Consider the following 23,403-nt stretch of genomic DNA (forward strand, 5'->3'; position numbering starts at 1 on the left):
GACTTTACAAAATGGTGTGTATAAAGCCGCGTTATCGCAATGCCGATATCTCTGTCACCCCGTGTAAAAGAGGCCTCAAGGTGCTTGTAGAAGGAATGCCTATCATTTCAAAAGAGAGAAAGTGAACAATAATCATTCAGTCTAAACGTACGCCAACGCCGACTGTAATAATTCACCTTTCACTCGGCGTTCATTTTCTGCAGGCATAACAACCATCGTCGGCTCGTTCACTTACTGTTTGGTATAAACCGCGCTCCTTCAGTCGTTCTCAATCACAGGGAACTTGAAGGACTGAACGATTCTTGTTTTAACGCGTCATGAAAGTATCTGCTGCACGAGAGCGAACGCGCTAGCGGTGACGTCACTCACTCGTTCAAACGATCATCGGCTCCTCTAAGGACCCTAACCCCAACTAATCAGTTTTATTGTAAGTAAAGGGGTCTTCCCACCACAGTAAGTTACCCCCTATCTGCAGAATGGGTGATATCAGTTTGTCGTCTGATGGCTGGGATCCCCATCGACTATGAGAATGGAGCTCGGCATGTCCTGATGTGTGGTCGGTGGAGGATATGCATGCGCGCCTCGGCTCCATTCACTTGCATAGGAACAGCAGACCTCGCAGAGCACTTGACGTTGTCTATGTCCAGCAGTGCCATTGAATGGAGTGGAGGTGCAGATGCGTGTCCTCCGCTGCCCACACTTCGGGACGTACCGTTGCTGCATTCTCTATGTCAGTGGGCTCCCAGTAGTCAGCCCTCCACTGATCAGCTAGTTGTTGCCTGTGCTACAGATAGGAGATGACTTGCTGTGATAGGTTCTCTTTAAAGGGGTATTCCCATCACAGTAAGTCATCTCCTATCATGTCCCTACAGAACTACAAACTAAGTTATGGTGCCCTTAGGGGACTTGAGAGTGAGTTGGGTGATATATATATAAATTTTTATAATCACCCGCTCCAGTGGTGTCCTGGCGGCACACAAAAATCTGACTCTTTTTAGAGTCCTGTACAAGTCTATGGGAGAACACACGCACAGGAGTCAGATTTTTGTGCACCACAGGGGGAACTAGGGTCAATCTAGAAAATACATCATCTGGCTCCCTGTCACTGGCCCTAACAGCACCATAACTTAGTTTATGCTGTAGGGACATGATTGGTTCCCTTTAGATGGGGCCAAGTCATTCAATACTCTTCGCCACTTCTGAGCCCCTTTGTCTCCCCCCCCCCCCCTCCCCCCTTCCCCCTCGTACTACTGATTTTTATTTTTTTTTTAGTTGTTTTTAGATTCGAGACACTGAGCCAGATTTACTATTGAGAATGCAATAGTTTTCTGGGAAAAAATGGTCTCCTTTGCACCTTATTAACAATGACTTTTGGGCACTTTTTTTTCTTTCAACGACATCTGATAAAGGGGCGTGGCCTAAATGCAACTGCAAAAAAATTACTGCTAAATAAACTATACGAACTAATAGGTGTTCTACAGTCAGTGTGGCTTCACACAGGACGACGATCACCCAAATAGATGCTGTTTGTTATTTTACACGGCACGATTCTTGTATTCATGTGAGCCCGGCCAGATTAGTAAATCCGCCCCTATTGTACTTGACTGTTATGTTTTTTGCATGTGATGATGGTCTTGTCTTGAGGAGGGGTATAGAGAAGCTCTGAAAAGTATTTCCCTGTATCATGTCAGCTGCTCTGATCTCCAGCTAGATCTTCTAACCCAGTCTGGGTGCGACTCCTGTCATTGTGGCCGTTATCGCTCATAGCCGCACGCAGAACAGACATCTTCTCTTTTTCTTAGACTTCTATTTTGTATGTTTTGTGACAACCATATAACTAATCAGATGGGGTTGTACCCAAAATGGGTGGCATGTAATCCCAAATTACGGTGCATAAATGTTGAGTAGTAGCATGAGGCGTCCAATGTGTCGTCCCTTTATCTATTCTTTCCCTTCCGCAGGTGAAACATAAAAGTTGGGCAAAGGCTATTAGATAAGGCAGGATAGTTATAGCTACAGATGTTACAATCATTAAGCTGAGCGATAACTCGATTTACAACATTGGGGTTAAAAGGGTTGTTTGATAGATCTTTTATAGTTTGTCTACTATTACAACTTGGCTCCATTGAATTTAAACAGAGTTCCGCTGCAATACCACACACAACCCATGGTCAGCTGTGGTGCTGCTGGTTTTTGGAAGAAAGCAGCCATGTTTTTTCAATCCTGGACAATCCCTTTAAGTAACTACAAATACACGAACAGCTGGAGTACTTTATTAGTGAAATCTTCATACAAAGGATCCAATACCCATGAAAATAAAATCTCTAACACAATGTAACGTGTTAGCATGTCTGAGCCTTACAAATCTCAACACGGACTTTCCCTTTGTGCAAACACAAATACTTGTTAAATGAATACAAAAGATCTCTCCCCCGTGATTGGTCGCATGGCCATTCCTGACATACATAAGCTTTGGCAAAGGTGAGAAACTCAAGAGTCGGCTTCAAAGATCTCTGAACTGTTTGTTGACTGCTCCCTCGTTTGTTGTAGACTTGGCCATCGATGCTGAAGGTGTATCCAGAGACTACCCAACGGGGCAGACTTAATAGGATGCACAAGGTTCTGAGAGGACACACAGCAGTTTTGAGGTTATATGTAGCTTTATTGTAAGGTGACCAGATTTTCCCAGGGGTGGGGCTTATCACGATGTATGATTATGATTTTTTTTTTTCTTACCTTGGTCGTTATAATAGAAAAGAGAGAAAAATTCTGCAGCCTTCTCGCAATGGTACGGATTTGGACTGTTTTTTTTTTTTTTTATGCAGAATTTGCGAGGGTAATTTCCGCTGCGTACATTGCATGTCCTATATCTCGTCTGTGAAACGGACAGGAACACAACCTGCCCTGATTTTTATTTTTTCCTCCCACACAAGCCACGGGTCCATCTTAAATAATGTCCATGTATATAGCATCATGAGCTATAAAGGGGACATGTGCTGTCCATGGAATTACACGGACCGCACACAATCTGAAAATACGCTCATGTGCCCCTGGCCTGGGGGGGTGATGAGTCTTGAAATCTGAAGATTTGCAGTGAAGTCTAAAGTTTGTTCTTCGCATACTTAAAGCCCTCGCAGTCCCATCAAGCCTGTTTCTCAGGTTTATCAAAGTTGACAAGTATCCTCAGAAAACCTCTGCGCTGTTCAGATCAAATTGAGCCCCTTATACTGGAAACCGCAGACGGTGATGGAGGAACTCTTATATATTTCATTTTACACCATCCAAGGGCGGCTTCACATCTGTTCTCCGGGTTCTGCTTTCCTGGGAATCCCTACGGCTGAACGGCTCTCAGGATGGAACCAAACAGCGCCGAATAGACTCCATTATCTATAATGGGGTCTGTCCGCTTTCCGCTTGGCTTTTGGACGAAATGCAGCACTACTTCTTCCAGTATTTTGAGCCGGATCTGTGATGGAACCTGAAGGTGCAACGCAGATGTGAAAGCCGGAAGCCACATACATGCCAAAAAAATGTGTACACATAAATAATTCCTCCTACAGCAAATCCGGGCCAGCACCCCGGGGGTTACTGCAGTCATAGTGAGTGACCTGTTGAGTTGCTTGCAGCACGCATTGACCCCTCTGCCGAGATTGTGACATAAGATGACTGGGGACTTCAGACCAAGTAACCTCATAGAGCGCTGCTGAGCGTTGGTTGTTATAACTCTAAGGCAATTAAGGTGATGACCCATAATGCTCCCTGATTCATCTGTGCAAAACAAAAATATACATCTCAAAGGAGTTTTCTGACATTTTTTTAACATCGGGGTGGGGGGTATAAAATGAAAACCGCACATACTCTCCTCTTGCTGCTCCCCTATCACTGCTGGCCACCGTGCCGGTCCACTGTTTACAATGGCGGCAGCAGTCACATGGGTTATTTATCCATGTGACCGCTGCAGCCAATAGGAGGCTGGCAGGGATGTCATCGGTGACATCCTGCAAACCTGCCTTGGGACTGTGACATTAGAAGCCCACATGACATGCGGGTCGATTGATGTCGTCTGTCAGATGCCACAGCACCGGACTGCCAGAATGGCGGCGCGGTCATTATATTTCTTTTACATAGTTTTGGGGATGGGGAGCCTAAAACTTCATAAAATAAAACTACATATAAAAAATAACTGGGAAAACCCCTTTAAGACCCATTTATGTAGATTAATGATCTGCAAGAACATTTCTAGGAAAGTACCATCAGCTGCTTTGATATTTTGCGCAGTACAATAAGTTACTGTTGGCAGAGGATGTGCTGCCGACAGATGAAGCTGTAGGTGTGAATGAGCCTGCATGAAGACCGTGCAGACCAGCGACAATCTCACTGATCAGCGCTCTTCATCTGCTACAGAATATTCTGCACCAAAATCTGTATGTACACATATGGGTTGAGCTACATGCACATAAGCATAACTCTTGCATGAGTTTTGCGCATCGCGAAGCGCACAAATATAAGCTCAATTCCCTTGAATGGATTCATACACGTAAGTTTTTTTTCCTTCCCCCTCCCAGCGATGCTGAAAATGTATCCGCATATCCTTTTTTTTTTTTTTTCCCTCGGAACACATCACCCATAGTTTTCAATGCGACAGTCAGACATCCCACGCCATGTAAGGTGCACGTGAGTGTGATGTGATTTCCCCCCCCCCCCCCTTCCCCAATGAACGCAATGGGAAACGCTCGCCAATCCTCCAACGAGCGCTAAAACAAGTGCCGATGAATCGGTATTTTGCAGAAGTAATGTGGGTGAAACGCACGTTGACAAGCGCAATTTTTGGCCAGATTTCCAGGCCAATATCGCACTCGCCCGTGTAAAGGTAGCCTTATAGAACAGAAATCCACAGCAGCATCTAGTGGGAATATTCTGCAGAGGTAAGAGGTCTTGGGTTTCCTCACATACACTCCTTTTTTTTTTTTTTCTCTCTATTTTTTCCTGGTTGGGTTTTTGACCCTAATGTGTTTTGAGAAAAAAAAAAAAAAAGAGGCGATGGGGGGGAGGTTGTGTTAAGCAAAAGACTGCTATTTACATGCCCAATTGGGGTAATGAACATTATAGAACAGCGCTCCCTGTCTGGGACCAACATCTATGACCAGAAGAAAAGCTTTGTGCCCTGCTTGCAGTACAGGCTGGCCATTCATCTGAATGGACCTCTTGTAATATTACATTTCCCCTGCAGTGGCCGCCATAGTTTAGATACTTGGCTGACTGTGGCTTTCCCCTAGCAAAGTCATCTGTTTGGGCCTCACATTCTGAAAGGGGTTGTTAAACATATCCAGACACAATTCTGATTTTATTTTTGCTTTTTAGGCAGAATGGGGGATATTTTTTCTGTATTCCTCTTTTTTATTTTGTTCCCTTGCTACATAACTGGGAATATGTCCCATTCAGGACTGAGCTGCTGAGTGTACAAAAGAGAACGGTCTGTTGGGGAAACCACTGATAGAGCGCTGGGTGTTCAGCACATTGCATTCATTTAGTAATATATCATGTCTGTGGGTAAAATCGTCTGATTACTTCTAGGTTTAATTCCTTATTTGGGAACATTTTACATCCATTGCTCCTTCTTGACTATTCTAACCTGCTGCTTGTATTTTAAATCTCCCATCGCCTTATATTTGTGGTATAAAGCCTGGTTTAGACACAATGATTAACGCTCAAAAGATGTCTTGTGAGTGACTTTTGATTGATAATCGTTGTGTGCATTTACAGGGCAAGGTGATTGCTCAAACAGTTTGAGTGATCACTTTGCCCTCCGAGCGGGGTATGCAGAAGACAAGCGGGGACGCTTGTCTTCTGCATCCAGCTCTTCTCGGGGCGCTCAGCTGGTATACAGCTGTGCGCTCCATGCGGAGTATGAGGAAAACAGCTGGACCGCTGTGTTCTTCATACCTCGGCTGTGTTCACGGAGCAGGATACAGCTGAAAGAATAGTATCGGCTGTATTCTGCTGTGAACTCTTGATAAGGCTGATTGTTCTTTCAGCATGCATGACTCATTAATGAAAACTGCACGATGTCAGTGCAGTTAGCTAAAAGACAGCTTTGAGTGATTGTTTTTTTTAATTTTTTTGCGAGAATCATTGGGTCTGAAAGATCATTTTAAGATGATTTAGTGTTTTTTGTTTAACTGAGAAAAATAAAAAGAAAAGCAAGCTTTGGTTCGGTCTTAGCCAGTAGAGCAAAATGTGATTGTTCCCAGTAAGAGAAACCAAGTAATCTTGTTGATAAACCTTTTAAAAGCTGACAAAAAGAGTCTCTGCTTCGATCTCTGTGTAGTGTCCGGCGCTTGTAACTGTAAGCATGGTTCTCACTAAAATCAACGCGAGCCATGCCTGCAGTTACAAGTGCCAGGTACAAGAGTATAACTACTACAATACTACTCCTATGTACAAAAATAGAACTATAATACTGCCCCCTGTGTACAAGAATATAACTACTATAACACTGCCCCCTGTGTACAAGAATATAACTACTATAATACTGCCCCCTGTGTACAAGAATATAACTACTATAATACTGCCCCCTGTGTACAAGAATATAACTACTATAATACTGCCCCCTGTGTACAAGAATATAACTACTATAATACTGCCCCCTGTGTACAAGAATATAACTACTATAATACTGCCCCCTGTGTACAAGAATATAACTACTATAATACTGCCCCCTGTGTACAAGAATATAACTACTATAATACTGCCCCTTTTTTCAAGAATATAACTACTATAATACTGCCTCCTATGTACAAGAATATAATTATTATAATACTGCCCCCTATGTACAAGAATATAACTACTATAATACTGCCCCCTATGTACAAGAATATAACTACTATAATACTGCCCCCTATGTACAAGAATATAACTACTATAATACTGCCCCCTGTGTACAAGAATATAACTACTATAATACTGCCCCCTGTGTACAAGAATATAACTACTATAATACTGCCCCCTGTGTACAAGAATATAACTACTATAATACTGCCCCTTTTTTCAAGAATATAACTACTATAATACTGCCCCCTATGTACAAGAATATAACTACTATAATACTGCCCCCTATGTACAAGAATATAACTACTATAATACTGCCTCCTATGTACAAGAATATAGCGACTATAATACTGCCCCTTTTTTCAAGAATATAACTACTATAATACTGCCCCCCATGTACAAGAATATAACTACTATAATACTGCCCCCCATGTACAAGAATATAACTACTATAATACTGCCCCTATGTACAAGAATATAACTACTATAATACTGCCTCCTATGTACAAGAATATAACTACTATAATACTGCCCCCTGTGTACAAGAATATAACTACTATAATACTGCCTCCTGTGTACAAGAATATAACTACTGTAATACTGCCTCCTATGTACAAGAATATAACTACTGTAATACTGTCCCCTAGGTAGAAGAATATAACTACTATAATACTGCCCCCTATGAACCAGAATATAACTACTATAATACTGCCTCCTATGTACAAGAATATAACTACTATAATACTGCTCCCTATGTACAAGAATATAACTACTATAATACTGCTCCCTGCAGGGTTTACTCTTGCCTTCTGCCAATATAAACATATCTTAGCAATGGGAATTGGTGAATAGCCACTGGGAGAATGGGTTATACTCGGTAGCAGTTGGGCACCCAGTAACAAGAGCATCTGTGTAAATATGGGATCCTCTGAGTTGGCACAGTGGTGGATTGGTAATCCCCTGTAAAGCGATACATACATGGAATGCCTGTGTGTTTTCTGCTCGCATTCCAGATCAATAAAGCAAGACTGAGAAACCGCTCTGCTCCTAATAAGGACTTTGCCGGCCTCGCAGCGCTGCATTCTTCTCTGCACTAAGTGTTTGTGCTGCTGCCTCACCGATTTCTAGTTAATAAAACTTTTGAAATTATCTTGAGGGGAAATAAAAGAAAATTCTTGAAATGGAAAAATATGAAACGGAGTTCCTTTCTTTATTAGATCCCTTGATCATAAGTTGAGCACAAGGTGTCCTGCTGCAGGGACAAACAGTAAGTGTCACGTGATCCCTCTCTACTGGTCAGCGGCTCCAAAAAATAGCATCGCATCTGTCCACAGGTTGCGTGCGGTATTGCAGCTCAGCCCCATTGAGTCAAATGAGCTGGAGCTGCAATACCAGACACAGCCTATGGACAGGTGTGGTGCTGTTTTTGGAAGTGTATCCATGCTTTTCTAACCCTGCGTTGTTGTTAGGCGTTTAGTTGTTCACGGCCCTCGGTGACCCTAAAGGCTCACTCCCTCCATGGTTTGTGGTTTTGCGCGGCTTCTTTCAGTTGTGTGATATCTATGCCAGTATCAGCTCTGACAATATCGGCCATTGTGTTCTTTGGCGCCGGGTCGTCTTTTGCCACTGATCTGTCCAAGCATTACAGATTTTTCTAATCCTGTACAACCCCTTTATATATAATTGAAATTTAAGCCCTACCCTGAAAATAAGCCCTAGCTACACTTAATTATACATTTCATTAACATTTCCTAGCGGGTGCTGTCCGGGTCCCTCACGCCGCTCACGAGGTCTTTGCTGTTCTTCAGTCCCAGCTGCTCGTATATCATCACTTCCTGGTGATAGGATTCATAAATCCTGCCTCCAGGAAGCGATGGCTGTGATTGGTTTTCAAGCGCCGCGTTCAGCTAATCAATGCACCGCTTGAAGAACCAATTACAGCCATCGCATTGGTTCATCCAGCGCTGCATTGATTGGCTGAGCCATGGCGCTCGAAGAACCAATCGACAGCCATCACGTTGTGGAGGCAGGACTTATAAATTGGCTGAGTCGCGGCTAGCCAATTCATAAATCCCGCCACCACAACTCTATGGGACTCGGTAGATTCAATTTCTTTTTCTCTTATTTTTCTCAAATGGCTGATAAAGGAGACAGTAGAATCTTGTAGACTGACTTCATGTTTACCATCCCTTTAATTAAATTTTACATATGGAACAAGGAAGAATGACTGCTGTGTGCATACCGGTCATAAACCTGTCATATATAACATTGTTGCAGTACGGAAAGTTTCGGTCTTTTTCTATGGAAGTGACGACATCTCCGTGGAATGGCTTCAAGCCATAGGCAGCCTATACGGGACTCCTCTTACCTGTTTTCTCAGGAGGAACCGCACAGCTACAAGTATAGTTAATGAATGTTGTAAAACCGGAACAGGCTGAGTCAGTTCTTACTAGTATGTTCTTCGCTAAAACCGTCCCAAATGTTTCATTCCAGCCTCCGATCCCTAAGATGAAGGTCTGCGGAGAGCCGTGCTGTAAGTGCTACACAGATTTGTGCCCCCCCCCCCCCTCTCACGCTTGGCATTTGTCCATTCATATCGTTTAACACTGTAGCTTTCTTTTGTTACGTTTTTTGATTTTTCTATGCTTCATTTCCTGCTTTTTCTGGCGAAGATAGTTGCGGAAGTTTTGGCAAAGCTTCTATCACGTTTTACTGCATTCCCTCATCAGAAAGTAATGTCGGAGAACTTGTCAGCTCTTTTAAAGGGGTACTTTCATCTTCCTATCGCTACCGATTACCTATCCTGATAGTGAACGGCCACGGGGCTGCTCTTTCCTGCACAATGGCGCGCTGGCCACTAGCTGAGCAGGAAAAAAACAGTAAAAAGGATTCAACCCCTTCATTCTCAGAGCCATAATGATGTATTCTAGCGATACTTTACAAAATGGGTAGCCCCTTTAAAGCTGAAGGAGTTTCCCGCTTTAACTTTGATGTAGGTCTAACTGATGAGCCACACGAAATGTATGACTGATGGGTGGACGACTGCTAGAACGTTCACCAGGGCCCAGTGCCTGATCTTGGCTGCACATGTGCAGTTACTCTCCACGGAAACTGTAAAGGTTGGAGAGGATTTGCAAATGAGGTCTACTTGTTTTGCTGGAACGGCGCCACCCCTGTCCACTGTTTGTATCTGGTATTGCAGATCATTCTAATGGAAATTCCTGTTTTTAAAGATTCGGGTTGTATGTTCTTCTACTCCTTTTCCTCTAATGGGAAGGTTAGAAGAGGGAAGGAGACGGGCAGTCCAATAGCAACCATTAGGGTAAGGACGTTGTTCAGATTTTGGATGCAGTGTGTTCTGATGCTGGCTTCCATTCTGGGTGGAATATTTATCATAGCCATCCAACGGTCCCAGACCGGACCACAGAGAGGTTACAGGTTTTTGCTAATTTGCCTCCAAAGAGGCATTTCTGTGAAATTCCTGTGTGTAATGGGGCAGGGCTTTAAATGTGCCCAAATCTGGTTCAAAAAGTAGTTTCTTTTCTGCATGCACACAAGATGGAGGTACCGTGATGGCAGACGAGGCGATTTTTGACTTTTTTTTTTATTTGCCAAACTGCATTGTCTCATTCATAACAAGCCTTTGGAATGGGGTTAGATGGTTACTTTTGACATATCATTTGATGCTATGAGTCCTGCATCGCTTCAGCCTCATTTGTATGCAACATGGTGGCTATAGTGGGGTGCAGCTCTGCAGCAGTGGCTGGGACCCATCCCCAATGATGTGACAAAATGCACCAAATATTTTTGAACAAGTGGTGTGAACTCGGTGCCGTGCTTCCCCACAAACAGCCATAGCGTTGGATGACAAGACTCTATCTGCCTGCAGTCACCACTAGAGGGAACTCTCTGCAAATAGTTTTATGCTGTTTCCACTCACTTCACTGGAAGCTGTAGGCCATGCAGAACTGAGTCGGGTGCTCGGCAGCCATCCAGTATACTCGCTGCTCTGTACTCTGCACTGTGCAGCGGCTGGCTGCCTCTGGTTTGCCTGACATCCCTAGGTGGACATTTCCTTCCAGGATGGCTGGAGACAGTTTTGTTCCTTCTGAAGAGGAGCTAATTTGCATCCATTGATGCATTTCTATTTGCTTATTGAAGCCTATGTTTAGTTTTGTGGTCAGTGCATCATAATTCTCCAGTGCATCTACAATAAAGGAGTTTTCTTAAGTTACTAAAAAACATTTTTCCCATGACACATAGGACTAATTTATTATTTTTTTTTTCCCTACTGTTTTAGTGTTTTATTTAGCTTATTATATAGTTTATTAGTTTTAAAATTCATATATTTAGTGTTTTGGACGTTTGATATTTGTATAATTTCGGATTACAGGGTGCATATGGTGATTGGCGTTGGGTCTTTTTTGTTTTCTTATGTATAATTTTTATTTCCTTTTTTTTTACTTCCTTTTGTAACTATTTATTTATTTTACCATCTTGTCTCCCATGACATCATATAGGACCTCCTGGGGGTCATTCCACATTGTTTTTTTTTGTTTTTTTTTCATACTTTTCTTCCTGTACCTGGGGCTTTTATGGATGCTACAGTGGAATCCTCCCCCTGTAGTGACATTAATCACCTGTAGGACCCTGCAGCTTTGCTGTGACAGGGAACTGGTGGCGGTCACATGATCACCGGGTTGTGTAGTGGGAGTAATACTTTCACTCTTTTTAGTATATAGCGCTCGTTAAGCGCTGTGTAGCTTGGAAAGGAAAAGGCAGAAGCCGTTAAGAACCGCCTCTCTCTTCTCCTCTGGGTCCTTGGCTATGACTAACAGCTGAGGACTCTACATGTTTCTGCTTGATTGTACGAGCAGAGACTTTAATCCCGTGCCATACCTCTCCTATCAGCCAAGATTAACCCTTTCCAATCCACTGTCTGACCTCTGAAGACATTATGATTTAAGGCTGTACAGCTCCGATGTTGGAAGAAAATCCATCAGGGCTCTCTTATTGTATATTGCCAGCCTCTCGGAACACATCCAACATGTCACTTCATGCAGTACTGGCTTTAGCCAGCATATAGCGCCGTTGTAGAATGGCAGAAAAAGAGTAAGCCCCCTAGAAAAACCAGCATACAAATTGGATTGGAAAGGGTTAAAACCCAGGACCAAGTGCCATATATTTACAGAGTTTTGTTTTTAAGGGGTTAAACAAACTATGGGCAGGGAATCTGTTAAATGAAAAGAAAAGGTTCCTTCATTCAGCCTGTGTATACAGGCTGATAAATCGTTTGTAATTTCTCTGGCTATTGCATTTACAAATCATTCAGTCGTTCATTCACTGAACCAGTGAATGTGGATTACAAAACAATCGCTGTTCACACGCAGCAACAAGCGAAAATTGTTTATGGCTGCATAAAATGAAATGAGAAGCGAACAAATTCTTGTTAGTCTCTCAATCGCTGGCCGTGTTTACACTTAATTATCATTCAAATTCGTACAATCCAATAATTTTTTTTTTTTTTAAAGCAATATTTATTGTTTGTAAAGAGCCCTAATAAAGGACGGTAGGATGGGACTACACGGAGTCTGTCTCCAGTCTGTAAGCACAGAGGCAGCAGGGATCTGCATCGGAGCTGGATACACAAACTATAGTCTTTTATTTTCTTATTAACACTATCTGCACTGTTGTTAAGTCCATCTTATGCATCAGTCTGCAGACCTTCATGTTGTTCCTCCCCAAGGGCATCTACTGAGTCCTTAGAGCAGGGACGTCAAACTCCTTTTACCAAGTGCCACATTCGCCTTATTGGTACCTTCAAAGGGCTGATTGTAATTGTAAGACAGTATAGCAATAGTGACCCCAGTAATAAGAGCGATCCTTATAGAGGCCCCAGTAATAACAATGACCCCCCCCCCCCCCCCCCTTTTTGGACCCAGTAGTGAAAGTGACACCCACAGTGGCCCTAGCGGTAACAGTAACTCACCGAAGGAGTATGGCCGGCGGCTCTCAGACTCCTATGGAAGCTACCAGAGAAGGGAGGTGGGAGGGAGTTTAGCAATGTGTCTGCTAAACTCCCACTCCCACCCCCTCCCTCCCTCCTGTCCGCCCCTTGCTGGCTGTTGGCAATAGGTGGTGGCAGGAGCTAGTGTGCTTAGCCCCTGCTCCGTCCCGCCCCTAACAGTGCTGGCAGCCGACAAGGGGCAGAGAGGGAGCGGGAGCTTGGAACACTAGCTCCCGACCCGTCCCCTTGCCGAGAGAGAGGGGGAGGACGATGGTTCCCATCCCCACCCCCCTCACCCCCCTGCCCAATGGTACTCGGGCTCTGTGTATACTTGTCTGAACAGCCTCATGGACGAGAGATGCGGCCTTTAGGTTGTTGCATGGCTGGCGGGTCGCATAAAATGAGGTGGCAGGCCGGTTTCAGCCCGCGGGCCTTGTTTGATACGTGCGCCTGGGTGCAGCATTTGGGCTAGATGACTAATGGTGTCGGTCATGTCATTTTCGTTTCCTGCTTTCTCTAGTTTCTTATCCATTTCCCTAGAAAGTGTCTGAATACTGTAGGAGCTCTGAACACAACACTGAGCACTTCTCAGAAAGGGAAATCTTCCTAATAGTCACTCTGCATGTGTGACTAGTATGGCCTGAGTAGTCGCTACAATAACTGTTACAGTAGCAATAGTTATAATTTGGTGTGTATTATAGCAGTTATATACTTGTACATAGGGGGCAGTATTATAGTAGTTATATTATTGTACATAGGAGCAGTATTATAGTAGTTATATTCCTGTACATAGGGGCAGTATTATAGTAGTTATATTCCTGTACATAGGAGGCAGTATTATAGTAGTTATATTCTTGTATATAGGGGGCAGTATTATAGTAGTTATAGTCTTGTACATAGGAGCAGTATTATAGTAGTTATATTCTTGTACATAGGGGGCAGTATCATAGCAGTTATATACTTGTACATAGGGGGTAGTATTATAGTAGTTATATTCTTGTACATAGGGGGCAGTATCATAGCAGTTATATTCTTGTACATAGGAGGCAGTATCATAGCAGTTATATTCTTGTACATAGGAGGGCAGTATTATAGTAGTTATATTCTTGTACATAGGAGGGCAGTATTATAGTAGTTATATTCTTGTACATAGGGGGCAGTATCATAGCAGTTATATACTTGTACATAGGGGGTAGTATTATAGTAGTTATATTCTTGTACATAGGGGGCAGTATCATAGCAGTTATATTCTTGTACATAGGAGGCAGTATCATAGCAGTTATATTCTTGTACATAGGAGGGCAGTATCATAGCAGTTATATTCTTGTACATAGGAGGGCAGTATCATAGCAGTTATATTCTTGTACATAGGAGGCAGTATCATAGCAGTTATATTCTTGTACATAGGAGGGCAGTATCATAGTAGTTATATTCTTGTACATAGGAGGGCAGTATTATAGTAGTTATATTCTTGTACATAGGAGGGCAGTATTATAGTAGTTATATTCTTGTACATAGGAGGGCAGTATTATAGTAGTTATATTCTTGTACATAGGAGGGCAGTATTATAGTAGTTATATTCTTGTACATAGGGGGCAGTATTATAGTAGTTATATTCTTGTACATAGGGACAGTATTATAGTAGTTATATTCTTGTACATAGGAGGCAGTATTATAGTAGTTATATTCTTGTACATAGGAGGCAGTATTATAGTAGTTATATTCTTGTACATAGGAGGCAGTATTATAGTAGTTATATTCTTGTACATAGGCGGCAGTATTATAGTAGTTATATTTTTGTACATAGGGGGCAGTATTATACTAGTTATATTCTTGCACATGGGGGGGCAGTATTATACTAGTTATATTCTTGCACATGGGGGGGCAGTATTATACTAGTTATATTCTTGCACATGGGGGGGCAGTATTATACTAGTTATATTCTTGCACATGGGGGGCAGTATTATAGTAGTTATATTCTTGGACGTAGGGGGCAGTATTATAGCAGTTATATTCATGTACACAGGGGGCAGTATTATAGCAGTTATATTCTTGGTGGTAGGGAGCAGTATTATAGCAGTTATAGTCTTGGATGTAGGGGGCAGTATTATAGCAGTTATAGTCTTGGACGTAGGGGGCAGTATTATAGTAGGTTCATTACTCGTTAGTTATCAGAGCTCTCTTTTGTGTGGTCACTATACTGTCCAGTTTCATTTTTTTTGCCAATTTGTAGAATTGTAGGGAATCTTCCAGCCTTGTAGGTTGCCTTATATTATATGGCAGTAATCCTCTACTTATGGTAACCGTGTTCTTTTCTCTCTAGGTGACGTTGTTGCCCATCTGTGTCTCCATGTGAAGCTGGCCCTGTCTGACTGGGAGCATGTGAACTGTGTAACTGGGAATGTGGATCCTTCCCAAGAATCTCCTGACCAAAAGTAATGAGCAGTTATTTTGCTAACAAGTCCCGAGTCTGGACTGCACCAGAACTCTTTGTGCTGCATTAAAGCCCCTCAAGAGATCCTGTCTGCGGGACGGCGGCGCTCTGGTCTTGTTTTATAGTTTCCCACTTATTGATTTTTGAAAGGCAAAATGATTGATCTGAGCTTCTTGACGGAAGCCGAGCAGGAGGCGATCCTGAAAGTCCTGCAGAGAGACTCTGAGCTCAAGAAGGCAGAGGAGCAGCGCGTGCGGTAAGTAACATAATGGACTTGTATGTAGCGTGTAACAGTGCACCGATGTAGCAGAGCTGTATGCGTCATTTGGCTCATCTTGTTAATGCTATGAGTGGTTTTATATAGGACATTAAATCTACTGCATCATCCCTTGGACAGTGCAGCCCTAAAGAAACTCCGGTCTGCTGCATCTCCATACTTTTATGGTACAAAACTGTATTCTTTTAGTGTTTTGGTCATTTTTTTTTCTAATGATGATAAAGTTTTGGATTGTAGCACAGAAGACTACTAGATTTAAATTGTGTATAGCTATTCCGGGTGTCCAACTAAGGGCACTTATACACGTAGCTATAGAGGTTTGCTTGATTGAACGATGTCACAGCCTGTTTGTTCACACGGGCAGTCAGTTTAAACTCGTAGATATCATTTATCACATATATTATAATCTATCTATCTAATTTTTTGACCGGATCGCTCAGTTTGCTGTACCGGCAATTATTTTTTTTATGACCGTTCTGTGTAAGAGCCACCCATAGTTATCTAGGGTATCTATTGTTGTATACATTACTGTGTAAAGATTTTAGGCAGGTGTGGGAAAAAATGCTGCAAGTAAGTCCTTTAAAAATAGAGGTGTTCTTAGTTTACTGTTGTCAATTAATAAAATACAAAAGGAATGACCTAAAGAGAAATGTAAAGCGCATCAATATTTGATGCGACCTCCTTTGCCTTCACAACAGCATCAGTTCTTCTAGGTACACTCGCACACTGTTTCTGAAGGAACTCTGCAGGGAGGTTGTTTCAAACATCTTTGAGCACTAAGCACAGATCTTCTGTGGATGTTGGCTTGCTCTGATTCTTCTGTCTCCATGTAATGACAGACAGACTGGATGATGAGGAGATCAGGGCTCTGTGGGGCCAAATCATCACTTCCAGGACTCCTTGGGGACGCTTAATATGTATTCTACACCAGAATACTGGCCTTGAACAGTTGCAAAACATTGCATAAGGCCCGCATGCACAAAAACTTAGTGACTTTTCTTTCTCACGCACTGGCACTTTTTTATAATGTGCGCAGGGCTTGTCAGAGGTGTGTGGCTGCCCCAGACAGACAGATTGATGTATAATTTACACCAAAAACTGGCATAAATTATACCAGAAATGTATGTCCGGTCGGGAACAGGTGTATATTTCTCTGGAGGTGCACGGAGGTTTGCGGGATGCGCTGAAATCTTACTAAGCCAAGCGCATGAAATGCTGGGCTTAATAAATCCCCCCTCTTGTTCTTCTTTACACTGAAGATACTTATTAATGACATTGGCTGGATGTTTGGGGGGGAGGTGGGGGGGGGGGGGTTCTTCTGCTGCAGAATAAATTTCGTACCAATCAGATGTCTCCTTGATACTGGTATGATGGATAAGTATCTATTAGAGATGAGCGAGCATACTCGCTAAGGGCAATTACTCGATCGAGCATTGCCCTTAGCGAGTACCTGCCCGCTCGGGAGCAAAGATTCGGCTGCCGGCGGGGGAGAGCGGGGAGGAACGGAGGGGAGATCTCTCTCTCTCTCCTTCCCGCTCATAGCCGCAATTCACCTGTCACCCGCGCCGGCAGCCGAACCTTTTCTTCCGAGCGGGGAGATACTCGCTAAGGACAATGCCCGATCGAGCAATTGTCCTCAGCGAGTATGCTCGCTCATCTCTAGTATCTATCTGTATTTCTCGGTATTGAGGACAGCATTAATCCTGACCAAATCCCCAACTCTATTTGCCGAAATGCAGCACTATACTTTTAAGGAACCTCCACCATGCTTCACTGCTGGCTGCGGACACTCATTATTGTTCCGCTCTCTGCCATGCTTCACTGCTGGCTGCGGACACTCATTATTGTTCCGCTCTCTGCCATGCTTCACTGCTGGCTGCGGACACTCATTATTGTTCCGCTCTCTGCCATGCTTCACTGCTGGCTGCGGACACTCATTATTGTTCCGCTCTCTGCCATGCTTCACTGCTGGCTGCGGACACTCATTATTGTTCCGCTCTCCGCCATGCTTCACTATGGTCCAGAGCAGCTACTGACCTTTTTCTGCTCCTCAGTTCCTTTTTCTATGCATAGTTTGTGTCGCTTGACCTAGTTTCTATACGGAAGGTATGGCTTTTTGGCTGCAATTCTTCCATGAAGACCACTTTGGAAGACTTTTCTGAACAGCAGATGGGTATATCTGGGTCTCACTGGTTTCTGCTACTTCTGTTCTGATGGCACTGCTGGACATCTTCCGATCTCAAAGTGAAATAAGCATGATGCGTCTCTAGGTAGGTTTTCAGGGCTGTCGACTGTGTCTACGGTTCTCAACATTGCCCGTTTTTTTTTGTGCTTCTCAAAAAGAGCTTGTACAGTATATATTGACACCCCAGTTTGCTTTGCCTGGGAGAGAACTTGCTGATGCAGTATAACTACCATGTTTCCCCGAAAATAAGACAGTGTCTTAAACCTTTTTGAACAAAAATTAATATAACTTTTTTACATGTATAGCTGCCTGGACACTATTTAAATTGACTTTTTTAATGAACTGTTAGCAGGGCTTAATTTTGGAGTAGGGCTTATATTTCAAGCATCCTCCAATAACCTTAAAAATGATTTTGCATCCGCAAATTATGGAAAATCATGCTATGTCTTATTTTCAGGGTATGTCTTATTTTCAGAAAAACAGGGTAACTTGTGGTCTTCTGCTGTGCTTTAACTGGCTTGTGGTCTTGCCATGGTCTTTGACCTGTGACTTGAAACTGTCTTCCACAACCTCACCTTTTGTAGCAGAATTTGACTGTAGCTCGCACAGTTTTATGCCTCCTATACATCTGCTACTGTTTCATCTAATGACGGTTTCTACCTACACGTGAAAATGCTGATCCTTATCACCTGTTTGGTATAATTGGTTTATCATACACCTGACTATAATCCTACAAATAAGGGTGGTTACACCAAATATTGATTTGTTAGATTTCTCTTTTGTTCATTTGCTTTGCGTTTTGTTAATTGATAAACTATTAACACTTCTATTTTTGAAAGCATTGTTACTTTTGTAGTATTTTTTTTTCAACCCACCTAAAACTTTATATTTCAGTGGGAATGTGCTTTTTATCTATTGCATTACTTTTTGTGGACTCTGTTGTGCATTGGCTATGGTTTGTTCTGGCTCTGAATTATCACTTTGGCATTACTGGTGCCAAACAGGTAGAAAGATGCAATATAACGTGTGTGTGTGTGTGTGTGTGTGTGTGTGTCCCCGTGTCCCCGTCCGTCCTTTATAGTGGCTTATATGTAGATGCATTGCAGGGATAGAGTCCAGCATTTTAAGAAACATTGTCTCAAGTGAAGGAGAGACTAGCTTAAGGCTGCCTGTCCACGGGCGTTTTTGCATTGTGATCCCCGTGGTGATAATCTGGCCGTAGGGAACGATTCTCCGCTCGCGGGCGGCAAATCGCAGCACGCTGCGATTCTCCGCGGTGAGCCTATCTGTCAGATAGACTCACCGCGGAGATCCGTCATCTGGTTCCTGCTCCCCGGCGGAGATCCGTCATGGGATATTGCAACGCCCATGGACAGACAGCCCTACTGAGAATATAGCAAAGATACAGGTCTTTACACTGTGTGCCTGAACACTCTGGCCAAGGCAGTTACTCCTTGGTGCTCCCTGCATGTAGCACCTGGGCAAATGCCACACCAGCCCTCCCCTAGCTATGTCATATGATTCCATTCTCCTGCCATGAGGGGCGGTAGAACAATGGAAGCGATGCTCTTTACTGTTGGCTGTATAGGGCCAAAGCTGTGCTGTGTGTTTGTCTGTTGTGTTTTTTTTTTTGTTTTTTTTTAAGCGCAGTATGCCACGTATGAGACGGGTAGGGGTACCTCTTAAACCTTCTAAGATTCTGTTCACATTTGCATCATATCCGATCTAAAGAATCCCAGATAAAATTGCGCAGTATGCTGCATTATTTTGTCGGGGTAAAATACTGTGCCTTTTGCTGGAAAACTAACAGACTGCATTATAGTCAGTGGGGTACATGGGTGGTGATGCTGCCCATCATGTGCCAGAACTGAAACGTTAGTTATTCTCGTTGTAGAAGCCGTTCAAAAATAAACTCAATCCAAGTCCAAGTTTGTTGTGACTTCTTCAGTTTTTCTGTTATAGCTTTGTCATATAATGAAAAGCTCTGCAATGTTCTAATATACTTTTCAAGATCTCTGCTTACTGTTGTTCAATTGAAGCCTTGCTTACATCTAGAGTTGAGCGAACATACTCGGTAAGGCCGATTTCGCAATCGAGCACCGTGATTTTCGAGTACTTCACTACTCGGGTGAAAAGTACTCAGGGTCGCGGGGGGGGGGGGGGGGGGGGGGGGTCGGGGAGCGTGGCATGGTGGAGTGGGGGGTAGCAGCGGGGAACAGGGGGGAGCCCACTCTCTCTCCCTCTCCCTCCCACTCCCCTCTGCAACCCCCCGCTCACCCACAGCGCCCCCGAGTACTTTTCACCCGAGTAGTGAAGTACTCGAGAAAATCGCGCTGCTCGATTGCGAAATCGGCCTTACCGAGTACGTTCGCTCATCTCTATTTACATCCCAAGGGTGAACACTTCTAAAGATCTGATACTTTGAACTCCAGACTAATACATTGTAGTAAAACTGTTTTAGCTCACAGAGAATTATCTAGACTGGATACGGTTGTAACAAACTTGGCTGTGGGATGTATGGGGTCTGTACAGGCAAGGATGCTTCTAGTCAATGATTGCAAGAAGGGAATATAATGACGATGAGGAGGAATTGAAGCACAAAGCATATCTGAAAGTTGCCAAAGCTTTCATTATAAAGTGACTGCAACTTTAGTTACATAAAGTGTACCTCCTATACAGAATTTTGATCTACTGAAGTTGACAGGGTGTCCATTATGTTATGCCAGCTAGAAAACCCATCTAGAGCAACCCATAATTCATCTTAAAGGGGTTTTCCAACAGTATAAAAACATTTAATTGTACAGCTAGGAAACTGGTTAAAAAAATTTCCCAGGCTTAAAATAGTGTAGAATAAAAAAAAAATAGAAAAAGTATATACTTTCCCGTTCTTGTAGCTTCCAGTCTTGTACAGGAGTATCTTTTTCCGGCGCCCGGAGCCAGGAAGAAGCCAGCGGGCATTTACTCGCCATATATTTTGCGTGTGACTGGTGATTCTTCTTTGGCTACTGAAGCCTGTGATTGGCTGAGCAGTCTGGCTGAGGGGGGTCATGTGCATAATTAACAGCGTGCAACTACCCAACAGCTTCTTCTGGGTCCTGAGCACTGGATTGGATTCTTATGGAGTAGGTAAGTAAACAGATTTTTCTTTATTTCACACTTAAAGCCTTCAGAACTTTTGAATAATTTAATAAGACTTGCTTCCTGCTCAGAGTTTACCCCTGGTTTAAGAAAGGAGCCCCAGTCCCTGCTGCTCTGTCCCGAAATAAGCTACAGAGGTTATGTATCATTCACGGCAGTATTGCCATCGAGGCCAGCTATTGGCTGAGCAGTTGCTGGCTTCAGCGGTGATGAAGCCGTGAATGGCATCTGACTGCTGCAGCTGCTTTTGGAATTGGGGCTCCATGCTGGACTGGGGGAGGACAACTGAGTGGGGAGTATGGCTCTCTTAATTTTTGACCCATTCCCCTATGTAATTATAGTATATAAGTATAGTATAATATTTTAATTAGGATTTTTTTTTTAATACTTTGAAACCCCCTGTTTTAAAGATGAGGGAGCCCTGTATTATGGGCTAGTGTGGGACTACTTGGAGACAGCCTGATAGTCTGACATTAGGACTAATCTGGAATATAAAGAATTCCAATCTATCTGGATATGAAATGTTAATGTTTTAAACTAATACTGATAATTAGACTAATTGCCACTCAAAAAACAAACATCCAAGGTCCTTTTTAATGTCTCTAAGTGTGTTCATGTCGCAAATCTACAGCAAATTTCACTCCTTTAGTTTGAATTCCAATGGAAAGGGTGAAATATGCTGCAGATCCACTCCGAAATCTGCAAGAAAATCCACATGATATCTGCTAGGTGCGAACGCGCCCAAAGTGACCTTCACAAGTCCTATAGTTTTACTGCTCTTACAGTGAAGAACCTTTCTTTGCTTTTATCCTGCTGCTAAGTCTTTCCTCTAGCTGTATACATGAAGTCCTTCTCGGAGTAGGTGAAGGATAAAATAAAAATGACCTCATGCGATCGTTGGATGTAGTGTTTGCTTCAAGGAAGTGCGGACTACTAATACGGTGATTAATTGTTCACTAAATGCCTTAATGACGGTGCAGTCTGCTCTACCTCATCCGTATTTCACTGCAGCTTTTAATGTTCGCCCCTTCTGCCCTTGATTTATCTGCTGAGTCTTCCTGGTTCCGGCTCCCAGAGTCAAAATGTCTATTGATCCCTCTAATGTATATTTACTTAGAATAGTCTGTCATTTCAGAGAGTCGTATGCAGAGGGGTAAGGTTTACTAATCCTGTCTAATAGATAGACTGTGCAATCTTAGACTAGACTGTCTCATAATGTGCCAGACTTCTCACCGCAGCTCCTACGTGTTGGTAATTCCCATACATCTTTAGATGGAGTACTCGAACTAGTAGTTGGCTTAGTCTACCCCAGGTTTTGTATCTAAATTCTATGCATATTTTTGGTGCATGATGACTCCTCCCTTTCCACAAGTCCACGCCTCATTTATAGACACAATGACAGTGTCCTAAAATGCAACATACCGTGGTGTAAGGCAAGTAAGGCCGGCTTCACATCTGCGTTGGAACCTCCGTCACGAAAAGGCAGAAGAAGAAACACTGCATGCAACGCTTTTTCTTCCACTCACAAGCAGAGCAGAAAGCGCACCGACCCCATTATATTCAGTGGGGTTCATCCAGCGCTGTTTGCGTCTGTACAGAGAAGGAGCTGTTTGCCTGCAGAGATTGCTCCTCTTGGCTCCCCGAATGGAGCAGGAAAGCGGAAGCCTGAGGGCAGATGTGAAACCACTCATAGACCACTTCTCTGGGGAGGAGTCTGGTAGAGCCACTGTGATAAGTGCCAACTCTAGCCCGCCATCTCCTCAGCGTGTGCCTTGTGTCTGTCGTCATGGGGCACCACATTAGGGTACAAAGACTCCTAAGATGCAAACTATACAGACAGCCACTATGGAGCCCATGGCAAGGGGTAGCCTTATCTTGCTTTCCTATGGACTGTAAGAAATTTCACATCAGGATTGGTTTTAGGGGCTTGCAAACTGGCCAATGTTACCTGGAATGGACACGCAAGCGTAGCATGAGTAAGAGTGGAAATCGTTCACCTTAGGCCAGTTTCACATGAACATAATCTGGGTGCTTTTATGCTCCTGTAATATGACCAAGTGTCTCTGCCTGACCATTGGTCTGGTGATCCAAACTCGGAGCATCCTAGAACCGTATAATGCTTAGCATTCAGGTCCGTAGACTTTTGGTCAAACCAGGACATTTGACTATATGGGCACGCTGGTGCACACATAATACACTAATGTGAAACTAGCTTAATTTAGTGTCCACTAATTTATTCCAGCACTGCGCATTCAGTCTAATAAATTCGGATCAACCCTAATATCTAGTAGTATTAAGCAGTGTGTGGCGGTATTAGTAGCTAAACTGCAGTATTATGTGACAACTACAACTCCAATTTCAAAAAAGTTGGGGCACTAAAATGGAAATACATTTTAAATTTAAAAAAGAATGCAATGATTTGGACATCTTGTATAAGCCTTCACAGTAGAACATCTCAATTGGGGTTATATGTGGCCTTTTTAAGAGTATTGTTTCGTTATTGCATATTTTAGCGGTGATATTATGTTGGCTGC

General features: G+C 43.1%; 1 protein-coding gene across 11 annotated transcripts in view; it reads left to right on the forward strand.

The window, feature by feature from the left end:
- Positions 1-23,403, forward strand: part of SYTL2 (synaptotagmin like 2) — an 81,917-nt gene that overhangs the window by 13,934 nt on the left and 44,580 nt on the right. For 10 of the 11 annotated variants that reach the window (XM_066587373.1, XM_066587394.1, XM_066587387.1 and 7 more), the window contains exons 1-2: positions 9,266-9,361; positions 15,159-15,525. In XM_066587373.1, the coding sequence (XP_066443470.1) occupies positions 15,425-15,525 (101 nt within the window). In that variant the 5' untranslated portion in view covers positions 9,266-9,361; positions 15,159-15,424. Of the gene's footprint in view, positions 1-9,265; positions 9,362-15,158; positions 15,526-23,403 lie in introns of those variants that run through there. The other variant, XM_066587380.1, reaches the window with a different exon arrangement.

Source organism: Eleutherodactylus coqui, chromosome 1 (genome assembly GCF_035609145.1).
Source record: "Eleutherodactylus coqui strain aEleCoq1 chromosome 1, aEleCoq1.hap1, whole genome shotgun sequence".
NCBI classification, from domain to species: Eukaryota; Metazoa; Chordata; class Amphibia; order Anura; family Eleutherodactylidae; genus Eleutherodactylus; species Eleutherodactylus coqui.